This window comes from Perca flavescens, chromosome 2, assembly GCF_004354835.1.
Source record: "Perca flavescens isolate YP-PL-M2 chromosome 2, PFLA_1.0, whole genome shotgun sequence".
Taxonomy (NCBI): Eukaryota; Metazoa; Chordata; class Actinopteri; order Perciformes; family Percidae; genus Perca; species Perca flavescens.
In genome coordinates, this window is record NC_041332.1 from 312,025 (window position 1) to 323,711 (window position 11,687).

Genomic DNA, 11,687 nt, shown 5'->3' on the forward strand with positions numbered 1-11,687 from the left:
CAGCAGAGTAACACTAAACATTAACATTAGGCCTGTAGCAGCAGAGTAACACTAAACATTAACATTAGGCTTGTAGCAGCAGAGTAACACTAGGCCTTTAGCAGCAGAGGAGGGGGGCCCTACCGGGATCATGTGACTGGGCGTGGCCTGTCGGGGGGAACGTGTTGAGGACCGTGAGGCTGCCGTCGGCCAATGAGGACGTAGGAGCAGCGTACATCACCGTGTGACCTCCGGGGTACATCATGTGACCAGACCCCGAGGACGAAGACGAAGAGACACTGGCTGCAGAGACAGAGTATTCAGTTCATGTTTTCAGCAACCTGTGGGGGGGGGCTGTGGGTGTTACCTGTGGAGGAGGGGGGGCTGTGGGTGTTACCTGTGGAGGAGGGGGCTGTGGGTGTTACCTGTAGAGGAGGGGGGGGGGCTGTGGGTGTTACTTGTGGGAGGAGGGGGCTGTGGGTGTTACCTGTAGAGGAGGGGGGGGGCTGTGGGTGTTACCTGTAGAGGAGGGGGGGGGCTGTGGGTGTTACCTGTGGAGGAGGGGGGGCTGTGGGTGTTACCTGTAGAGGAGGGGGGGGGCGTGGGTGTTACCTGTGGAGGAGGGGGGGCTGTGGGTGTTACCTGTAGAGGAGGGGGGGCTGTGGGTGTTACCTGTGGAGGAGGGGGGGCTGTGGGTGTTACTTGTGGGGAGGGGGGGGGGTGGGTGTTACCTGTGGAGGAGGGGGGGCTGTGGGTGTTACCTGTGGAGGAGGGGGGGGCTGTGGGTGTTACCTGTGGAGGAGGGGGGGCTGTGGGTGTTACCTGTGGAGGAGGGGGGGCTGTGGGTGTTACCTGTGTTACCTGTAGAGGAGGGGGGGCTGTGGGTGTTACCTGTAGAGGAGGGGGGGCTGTGGGTGTTACCTGGGGGGGCTGTGGGTGTTACTTGTAGAGGAGGGGGGCTGTGGGTGTTACCTGTGGAGTGGTGGGGGCTGTGGGTGTTACCTGTGTTACCTGTAGAGGAGGGGGGGCTGTGGGTGTTACCTGTAGAGGAGGGGGGGCTGTGGGTCTTACCTGGGGGGGCTGTGGGTGTTACTTGTAGAGGAGGGGGGGCTGTGGGTGTTACCTGTAGAGGAGGGGGGGCTGTGGGTGTTACCTGTAGAGGAGGGGGGCTGTGGGTGTTACCTGTGGAGTGGTGGGGGCTGTGGGTGTTACCTGTAGAGGAGGGGGGGCTGTGGGTGTTACCTGTGGAGTGGTGGGGGCTGTGGGTGTTACCTGTAGAGGAGGGGGGGCTGTGGGTGTTACCTGTGGAGGAGGGGGGGGGTGTTACCTGTGGAGGAGGGGGGCTGTGGGTGTTACCTGTGGGAGGGGGCTGGGGTGTTACCTGTGGGTGGTGGGGGCTGTGGGTGTTACCTGTAGGGGGGGGGCTGTGGGTGTTACCTGTAGAGGAGGGGGGGGCTGTGGGTGTTACCTGTGGAGGAGGGGGGGGTGGGTGTTACCTGTAGAGGAGGGGGGGCTGTGGGTGTTACCTGTAGAGGAGGGGGGGCTGTGGGTGTTACCTGTGGAGGAGGGGGGGCTGTGGGTGTTACCTGTAGAGGAGGGGGGTGGGGTGTTACCTGTAGAGGAGGGGGGGCTGTGAGTGTTACCTGTGGAGGAGGGGGGGCTGTGGGTGTTACCTGTAGAGGAGGGGGGGCTGTGAGTGTTACCTGTGGAGGAGGGGGGGCTGCGGGTGTCCGAGCTGCTCTGATTGGTCGAGGGCTGAAGCTGAATGCTCTGCAGCTGCTGGGAGACTCCGCCTCCTGATGACACACATTCAACCATCATCAGACTCATGTAGAAATATTCATTCATCACTTCTCTTCTTATCCTCATTCATTCATTCATCACTTCTTATCCTCATTCATTCATTCATAACTTCTCTTCTTATCCTCATTCATTCATTCATTCATAACTTCTCTTCTTATCCTCATTCATTCATTCATTACTTCTCTTCTTATCCTCATTCATTCATTCATCACTTCTCTTCTTATCCTCATTCATTCATTCATCACTTCTTATCCTCATTCATTCATTCATAACTTCTCTTCTTATCCTCATTCATTCATTCATAACTTCTCTTCTTATCCTCATTCATTCATTCATTCATTACTTCTCTTCTTATCCTCATTCATTCATTCATTCATTCATTCATTACTTCTCTTCTTATCCTCATTCATTCATTCATCACTTCTCTTCTTATCCTCATTCATTCATTCATTCATCACTTCTTATCCTCATTCATTCATTCATCACTTCTTATCCTCATTCATTCATTCATAACTTCTCTTCTTATCCTCATTCATTCATTCATTCATTCATCACTTCTTATCCTCATTCATTCATTCATAACTTCTCTTCTTATCCTCATTCATTCATTCATCACTTCTCTTCTTATCCTCATTCATTCATTCATTCATTCATTCATCACTTCTCTTCTTATCCTCATTCATTCATTCATTCATCACTTCTCTTCTCAGAACATCTCGTGTCTCTCTCTGACTGACCTGCTGCGTTATGATTTCCTTGATTTCCACATATATAAATACACATATATACACATATTAAACACATATAAACGAAATGTATTCTCTGCATTTAACCCATCCCTCAAGGGAGCAGTGGGCAGCCAATCACAGCGCCCTGGGACCAACTCCAGATCTGAGCCAGTGCCTTGCTCAAGGGCACTGACTGGAGAACCTAGTACATGTTTTTGATGGTGGGGGAAACCGGAGCACCCAGAGGAAACCCACGCAAACATGGGGAGAACATGCAAACTCCACACAGAGGCCCCAGAACCACCTGGATTCAAACCTAGAACCTTGCTGCTGTGAGGCCACAGTGCTGCCACTGGGCCACCGTGCTGCTCCCGCCCTACAGACTAGGACTACAACAACAGATGCAGGGCACGAGTTCACGGAAGATGTTGTTGCAATGTGTGCTGAAGCTGACGTACCGCACAGAAATGAAGAGGATACGTCTGTTTCTTGTTAAACATCGCAAGGAGCGCTTCCAGAAAACACCAGGGGCCTCAGGCAGACCCACCTGCCCCGGGGCAGACCCACCTGCCCCGGGGCAGCACACGGGCAACAAGGGCTGCAAGAGATCCACGGAGAGAAAATCTAGGTTGTTGTCGGCGAAACCTCTGGCAACCGAGATCGCAGTGTCCTCAACGTTGTTACAGGTGAGCATCCAATTAGCTTTGATTGAGGGCATTTTGAATGTGCTTTGCTGAATATATTAACAGTTTCAATTAAAAAGCTGAATTGTGAGTTTGTGTCACAGAGTTTTTAAAGGTCAATACTGCTCAGAGGAGAAACCAAAACAAGCTAATCCCAAAAATACAAAACGGCTAAAAATAAATCCCAAAACACGGAATTTGAAAAGAAATAAAAACGGATTTCATAGGGCCCTACATATTCATGTCCTGGTTAGGCCCAAAGCTGTTCCACAGAGTCAGCAGCAGAGCGACAGACAGGAAGAACATGTGACAGGAAGTGGAGAACATGTGACAGGAAGTGGAGAACATGTGACAGGAAGTGTACCTGACATCAGCGTGAAGCCTGCAGGAAGCACGACGCCAGCCGCCGTCTTCAGCAGCGTCCCGTTGGTGGAGGAGGGCGTCCAGCAGGGGGCGCCGCCCTGCAGCTGCACCGAGACCGCTGGTTTGATCCCCGAGTCCTCACCGGACACCGAGGCTGCTGGTTTGATCCCCGAGTCCTCACCGGACACCGAGGCCGCTGGTTTGATCCCCGAGTCCTCACCGGACACCGAGGCTGCTGGTTTGATCCCCGAGTCCTCACCGGACACCGAGGCCGCTGGTTTGATCCCCGAGTCCTCACCGGACACCGAGGCCGCTGGTTTGATCCCCGAGTCCTACACAGACAGCAGAGACTGCTGAACATGACACAGAGACCACTAGTTGGATTCCAGTGTGTAGCTATGGTGAAGGGTATTAAAACCATGCCAGTGTGTAGGTATGGTGAAGGGTAATAAAACCATGCCAGTGTGTAGGTATGGTGAAGGGTATTAAAACCATGCCAGTGTGTAGGTATGGTGAAGGGTAATAAAACCATGCCAGTGTGTAGGTATGGTGAAGGGTAATAAAACCATGCCAGTGTGTAGGTATGGTGAAGGGTAATAAAACCATGCCAGTGTGTAGGTATGGTGAAGGGTATTAAAACCATGCCAGTGTGTAGGTATGGTGAAGGGTAATAAAACCATGCCAGTGTGTAGGTATGGTGAAGGGTATTAAAACCATGCCAGTGTGTAGGTATGGTGAAGGGTAATAAAACCATGCCAGTGTGTAGCTATGGTGAAGGGTAATAAAACCATGCCAGTGTGTAGCTATGGTGAAGGGTAATAAAACCATGCCAGTGTGTAGGTATGGTGAAGGGTAATAAAACCATGCCAGTGTGTAGGTATGGTGAAGGGTAATAAAACCATGCCAGTTTGTAGCTATGGTGAAGGGTATTGAAACCATGCCAGTGTGTAGGTATGGTGAAGGGTATTGAAACCATGCCAGTGTGTAGGTATGGTGAAGGGTAATAAAACCATGCCAGTGTGTAGGTATGGTGAAGGGTATTAAAACCATGCCAGTGTGTAGGTATGGTGAAGGGTAATAAAACCATGCCAGTGTGTAGGTATGGTGAAGGGTATTTATATATTTACGATACATTATTCATTCACAAAGAACACTGGTGTCCTTAAGGTTGGATTTTTACTATTTTTTAATTAAGACATTAAGATAAATTTCCAAAAGATGATTTTTTAGTCCTCTTTTTAGCACTGTCTCTATCAACACTGTCTCTATCAGCGCTGTCTCTATCAGTACTGTCTCTATCAACACCGTCTCTATCAGCACTGTCTCTATCAGTACTGTCTATCAGTACTGTCTCTATCAACACCGTCTCTATCAACACTGTGTATATCAACACTGTCTCTATCAGTACTGTCTCTATCAGTACTGTGTCTATCAGTACTGTCTCTATCAGTACTGTCCCTATCAGTACTGTCTCTATCAACACTGTCTCTATCAGTACTGTCTCTATCAGTACTGTCTCTATCAGTACTGTCTCTATCAGCACTGTCCCTATCAGTACTGTCTCTATCAGTACTGTCTCTATCAGCACTGTCTCTATCAGTACTGTCTCTATCAGTACTGTCTCTATCAACACTGTCTCTATCAGTACTGTCCCTATCAGTACTGTCTCTATCAACACTGTCTCTATCAGTACTGTCTCTATCAGTACTGTCTCTATCAGTACTGTCTCTATCAGTACTGTCTCTATCAACACTGTCTCTATCAGTACTGTCTCTATCAGTACTGTCTCTATCAGTACTGTCTCTATCAGCACTGTCCCTATCAGTACTGTCTCTATCAGTACTGTCTCTATCAGCACTGTCTCTATCAGTACTGTCTATCAGTACTGTCTCTATCAGTACTGTCTCTATCAACACCGTCTCTATCAACACTGTGTATATCAACACTGTCTCTATCAGTACTGTCTCTATCAGTACTGTCCCTATCAGTACTGTCTCTATCAGTACTGTCTCTATCAGTACTGTCCCTATCAGTACTGTCTCTATCAACACTGTCTCTATCAGTACTGTCTCTATCAGTACTGTCTCTATCAGTACTGTCTCTATCAGCACTGTCCCTATCAGTACTGTCTCTATCAACACTGTCTCTATCAGCACTGTCTCTATCAGCACTGTCTCTATCAGCACTGTCTCTATCAGCACTGTCTCTATCAGCACTGTCTCTATCAGCACTGTCTCTATCAACACTGTCTCTATCAACACTGTCTCCCTCAGCACTGTGTATATCAACAATGTCTCCGTCAACACTGTCTCCATCAGCACTGTCTCTATCAGCACTGTCTCTATCAGCACTGTCTCCATCAGCACTGTGTATATCAACAATGTCTCCGTCAACACTGTCTCCATCAGCACTGTCTCTATCAGCACTGTCTCTATCAACACTGTCTCTATCAACACTGTCTCCATCAGCACTGTGTATATCAACAATGTCTCCGTCAACACTGTCTCCATCAGCACTGTCTCTATCAGCACTGTCTCTATCAGCACTGTGTATATCAACAATGTCTCCGTCAACACTGTCTCTATCAGCACTGTCTCTATCAGCACTGTCTCTATCAGCACTGTCGCTGTCAACACTGTCTCTGTCAACACTGTCTCTATCAGCACTGTGTATATCAACAATGTCTCCATCAGCACTGTCTCCGTCAGCACTGTCTCCGTCAGCACTGTCTCCGTCAACACTGTCTCCGTCAACACTGTCTCCATCAGCACTGTGTGTATCAACACTGTCTCTATCAGTACTGTCTCTATCAGTACTGTCTCTATCAACACTGTCTCTATCAGCACTGTCTCTATCAACACTGTCTCTATCAACACTGTCTCTGTCAACACTGTCTCTGTCAACACTGTCTCTATCAACACTGTCTCTATCAGCACTGTCTCTATCAACATTGTCTCTACCAACACTGTCTCTATCAACACTGTCTCTATCAACACTGTCTCCATCAGCACTGTCTCTATCAACATTGTCTTTATCAGCACTGTCTCTATCAGCACTGTCTCTATCAGCACTGTCTCTATCAGCACTGTCTCTATCAGCACTGTCTCTATCAGCACTGTCTCTATCAACATTGTCTCTATCAACACTGTCTCTATCAACACTGTCTCTATCAACACTGTCTCTGTCAACACTGTCTCTGTCAACACTGACTCTATCAACATTGTCTCCATCAGCACTGTCTCCATCAACATTGTCTCTATCAGCACTGTCTCTATCAGCACTGTCTCCATCAGCACTGTCTCCATCAGCACTGTCTCTATCAGCACTGTCTCTATCAGCACTGTCTCTATCAGCACTGTCTCCATCAGCACTGTCTCCATCAGCACTGTCTCCATCAGCACTGTGTATATCAACACTGTCTCTATCAGTACTGTCTCTATCAACACTGTCTCTATCAACACTGTCTCTATCAACACTGTCTCTATCAACACTGTCTCTATCAGCACTGTCTCTATCAGTACTGTCTCTATCAGTACTGTCTCTATCAGCACTGTCTCTATCAGTACTGTCTCTATCAGCAATGTCTCTATCAGCACTGTCTCCATCAGCACTGTGTATATCAACAATGTCTCCGTCAACACTGTCTCCATCAGCACTGTCTCTATCAGCACTGTCTCTATCAGCACTGTCTCCATCAGCACTGTCTCCATCAGCACTGTCTCCATCAACACTGTCTCCATCAGCACTGTCTCCATCAGCACTGTCTCCATCAACACTGTCTCTATCAGCACTGTCTCCATCAGCACTGTCTCTATCAGCACTGTCTCTATCAGCACTGTCTCCATCAGCACTGTCTCCATCAGCACTGTCTCTATCAGCACTGTCTCCATCAGCACTGTCTCCATCAGCACTGTCTCCATCAGCACTGTGTATATCAACAATGTCTCCGTCAACACTGTCTCCATCAGCACTGTCTCCATCAGCACTGTCTCTATCAGCACTGTCTCTATCAGCACTGTCTCTATCAACACTGTCTCTATCAACCGAAGCAAGAAACACACTCAGAGATGGTAGTGTCAGTGTGTGTGTGTGTGTGTGTCTCTGTGTCTGTCTGTGTGTGTGTGTGTTTTGTGTGTCTGTCTCTGTGTGTGTGTTTTGTGTGTCTGTCTCTGTGTGTGTGTGTCTGTCTCTGTGTGTGTGTTTTGTGTGTCTGTCTCTGTGTGTGTGTGTCTGTGTCTCTGTGTGTGTGTGTGTGTCTGTGTTTGTCTCTGTGTGTGTGTGTGTCTGTGTTTGTCTCTGTGTGTGTGTGTGTGTTTTTGTGTGTCTGTCTCTGTGTGTGTGTGTGTGTGTGTGTGTGTCTGTGTTTGTCTCTGTGTGTGTCTCTGTGTGTCTGTGTGTGGGTCTCTGTGTGTGTGTCTCTGTGTGTGTCTGTGTCTCTGTCTGTGTCTCTGTGTGTGTCTGTGTGTGTGTGTGTGTGTCTGTGTGTGTCTCTGTGTGTGTCTGTGTGTCTCTCTGTGTGTGTGTCTGTGTCTCTGTCTGTGTCTCTGTGTGTGTCTCTGTGTGTGTGTCTCTGTGTGTGTGTGTCTGTGTGTCTCTGTGTGTGTGTCTGTGTGTGTGTCTGTGTGTGTGTGTGTGTGTCTGTGTCTGTGTGTGTGTCTGTGTGTGTGTGTGTGTGTGTGTGTCTCTGTGTGTGTGTCTGTGTGTCTCTCTGTGTGTGTCTCTGTGTGTCTCTGTGTGTGTGTCTGTGTGTCTCTGTGTGTGTGTCTGTGTGTGTGTGTCTGTGTGTCTCTCTGTGTGTGTGTCTCTGTGTGTCTCTCTGTGTGTGTGTCTCTGTGTGTGTGTCTCTGTGTGTGTGTGTGTCTGTAGCCTTTCTACAGTGTCTGTTGCCGTGGCGTTACCTTGGCCCCCTCTGACTCTGCCACCTGGTAGGTGAGGTCTGTCTCCGTGAAGCCCGTGGCGCTCATCCTCTGGTCGGAGGAGGGGTCCCAGCGTGGCGGGGAGTCTGGCGAGTTGAGGCAGGTCTGGATCAGAGCCTTCCCCGTCTCAGACGTGATCATCGGCTGCAGCTTCCTCGTCGCAAACGTGTACACGTGGCCCGTCTCGCTGGCAACCAGCAGCAGGACCTGGGTCCCAGTCAGCGTGGACAGCTCGTAGGCCTGCAGGGACACGGCACAGGCTATCACCTGGAGATAGACACAAACTATGTTTCCATCCACACGTTTTTATCCGAATTAAGTGATATTGAATGAAAAATGCTGTCATGGAAACAGTAAAATCCGACTGAATTTCATGAATATCGAGTCAAAGGAAATACGTTTGGTCTCATGGGATTTTCTCTTGATCGATATATACGGCTTATGCGATAAACGCTGATGGAAACGTTATTTGCCGAATAAATAATGAATTGCGATTAAGTTTTAGGTCATTTTATGGTTGCAACCCACCACAAAACAAAGAAGAAGAAGTTGTAGTCCATTCCCGCCCAGTATTTCCTCTCTGTTTGCACACATGACAGGCGTCAACAAAGACAAGATGGAAGTGGACCAACGAGGAGACAAGAGACTTTTTGAATTTAATTTACCAGAAAAATATAACTATTTTAGACAGCAAAAATCTAAGAAATGCCAAAATGTATCAGGAACTGGTGAAGGAAACGACCAACAGAGGTTAGGACGAGCCGTGGGACGTCCCGCGGAGTAAATGGAAGGAGCTCTAACAGAGATACATGTCTCCAAAAAGAGAGTTGTCTCTCAGCGGTGACGGAGGGAAAATAAAAGGAGAGTTCACCTTGTAGATGATCTGGATCAGATCCTCGGCCAAAGGCCCATCGCAGCTCCTCCTCACCTTCTAATATTAACAACTACTTCTGTCTAGCAAAACCTAGTTTGCAAACGTTCGCGTGAATGTTGTGCGATTCAGTGCGAAAATGAACGGAAACACCTTCAAATGTCTCAAATCAATTCAATATACCAATTTCACTGCAAAACAGCACGTGACATCATTACGCAACAGGTTTTTATTCTCTTTAAAGCTGTTGGATGGAAACACACTTTCACACTCAGCTTTATTCACAGGAGTTTTTTTACCGAACTTCAGATAATTCGATTGACAAGTGGATGGAAACTTAGCTACAGGCTAACATATGATCTGTAACATAGACACAGTGTAACATATTTTTTCAGTAAGCCTGAGATAGACACAGTCTAACACCTAGAGATAGACACAGGCTATCATCTGGAGATAGACACAGGCTATCATCTGGAGATAGACACAGGCTATCATCTGGAGATAGACACAGGCTATCATCTGCAGATAGACACAGGCTATCATCTGCAGATAGACACAGGCTATCATCTGCAGATAGACACAGGCTATCATCTGCAGATAGACACAGGCTATCATCTGCAGATAGACACAGGCTATCATCTGCAGATAGACACAGGCTATCATCTGCAGATAGACACAGGCTATCATCTGCAGATAGACACAGGCAAGACCCTCCAAAAATGTTATATTTTACAAAAAACTGAATTATAGATTCAGTTTTTGATATTTCAGATTTTTTTATATATTAGAAATACATTTGTATTATTATCGAGTATCATATATTTTACATTATTTTTTGATTATTAAATTATTTTATATATATATATATATATATATATATATATATATATATATATACACACACACACATTTATTTATTTATTTTTATATATTTTCAAAAAGAATTGGAACATTTAAAAACAGAAATGGTAGTATTATAAAAGTGTGACTATGTTGTGAGAGCTCCGGTGTTACAGCCCTACTGGTTTCCACACTAACTGGTTTCCGTATATGTTGTGTTAATACGGAAACCAGTTAGCATGGAGACCAGTAGGGCTGTAACACCGGACTCACCTTCTTCATGATGCCGGTCTTCCTCTTGCTGAAAGTCGTGTAGCGCCGCAGTTTGTTGTCAATGAACTCCATCTTGATCTTTACTCTTCCTCTGGTTTTCTTCCCGGGTTTGGCTCCCGGCAGCCCGCCGGGGATCAGACCCCGGGAGGTACCAACCTCTCGCTCACTCCGCTCCCGCTTCACGCCTCTCCGGTCCCCGCCCGAACCCGCCGTGTCCTCCCCGGAGTCAGAGTCCGGCTCGGACCCGCTGGAAATCACATCCGGGTCATTGTTCGGTCCCGGTCCGGCCGTGTTCAGCCCGGCTCCAGTTCTGGTGCCCATTCTCCCCCCCCACACCGCCCCCCGGGCCGGAAAACCTCCTCCTCCTGCCGGCTCTCCGAGCTCCCAGGCCGGTCACAGTCAGCTAATAGCACCGCTAACCGCTAGATGCTCGGCTAACTGAGCTAACTAGCTAACGGCAGCTACAATTAGCATAGAGGATCTTCGGCTACAGTTAGCATCAGTGAGCGGTTACTTTAGCAACAAGTGAAGCTCTCTGTCCATCAAACTCCGTAAATCACCGAGAGTTCCCGCCGAGCGGCCGGGGAACATCGGAGGAGACATCAGGAAACATTTTCTACATAAAAACTGATCCAGTTTGAGAAGAATCAGTGAATAAAGTTTACAAAAGTTGTGTTTTTGTACAGTAATCAGTGACAAAACACTGCGCTCCACATAAGGAAATGACTAGCAGCGTCTACAGATATCCGTCCGCTGTGGAATATAGTTCTACACACTGTACGCATTATTTTCACACTGCTTTTAAATATCACACAGATCATCAGGACCGTCTCATTAATGTATTCCGAACATCTAGGACTAATAGATATTATATTAGACTTGTACACATGAGACGCTAAATTAATGTGCGCAGTGATACCAAAATGGACTCGCAGGGGAACTACTTTCCTCCATATAAAGTAGCACTTCCTTTTATGGCGCTGCCGCTCCTTATATGGTCAACAGAACTACAGACGGGAAAACTACAAATCTGTACAGAGAAGCAGAAGGGGAGGAAGATGAATGATTTATGTATTTATTAAACAAGCCTTTTACATATTATAAACAGTAACTCAGCCCGGTATGGACCTGGGTAACAGATAGGGGGGCGTTAGGTTATTATATTTGTTTTAGTATTTTTTAAAGCAAAGAGAAGAGAGGCAACCAGGGGCCTGTTGCACACAACCAGGAT

The 11,687-nt window shown here is 47.4% G+C and overlaps 1 protein-coding gene across 1 annotated transcript in view; it reads right to left on the reverse strand.

Annotated features, from left to right (window-relative positions):
* LOC114565975 (serum response factor) overlaps window positions 1-11,326 on the reverse strand; it is a gene marked incomplete at its 3' end in the record, with an annotated part of 13,215 nt that extends 1,889 nt beyond the window's left edge. The window contains exons 1-5 of the mRNA XM_028594319.1: window positions 10,457-11,326; window positions 8,455-8,712; window positions 3,558-3,888; window positions 1,683-1,775; window positions 124-282 (exon numbers count right to left, since the gene is read on the reverse strand). Of these exons, the coding sequence (XP_028450120.1) occupies window positions 124-282; window positions 1,683-1,775; window positions 3,558-3,888; window positions 8,455-8,712; window positions 10,457-10,777 (1,162 nt within the window). The remainder of the gene's footprint in view (window positions 1-123; window positions 283-1,682; window positions 1,776-3,557; window positions 3,889-8,454; window positions 8,713-10,456) is intronic.
* Between the last annotated feature and the right edge of the window lie 361 nt (window positions 11,327-11,687).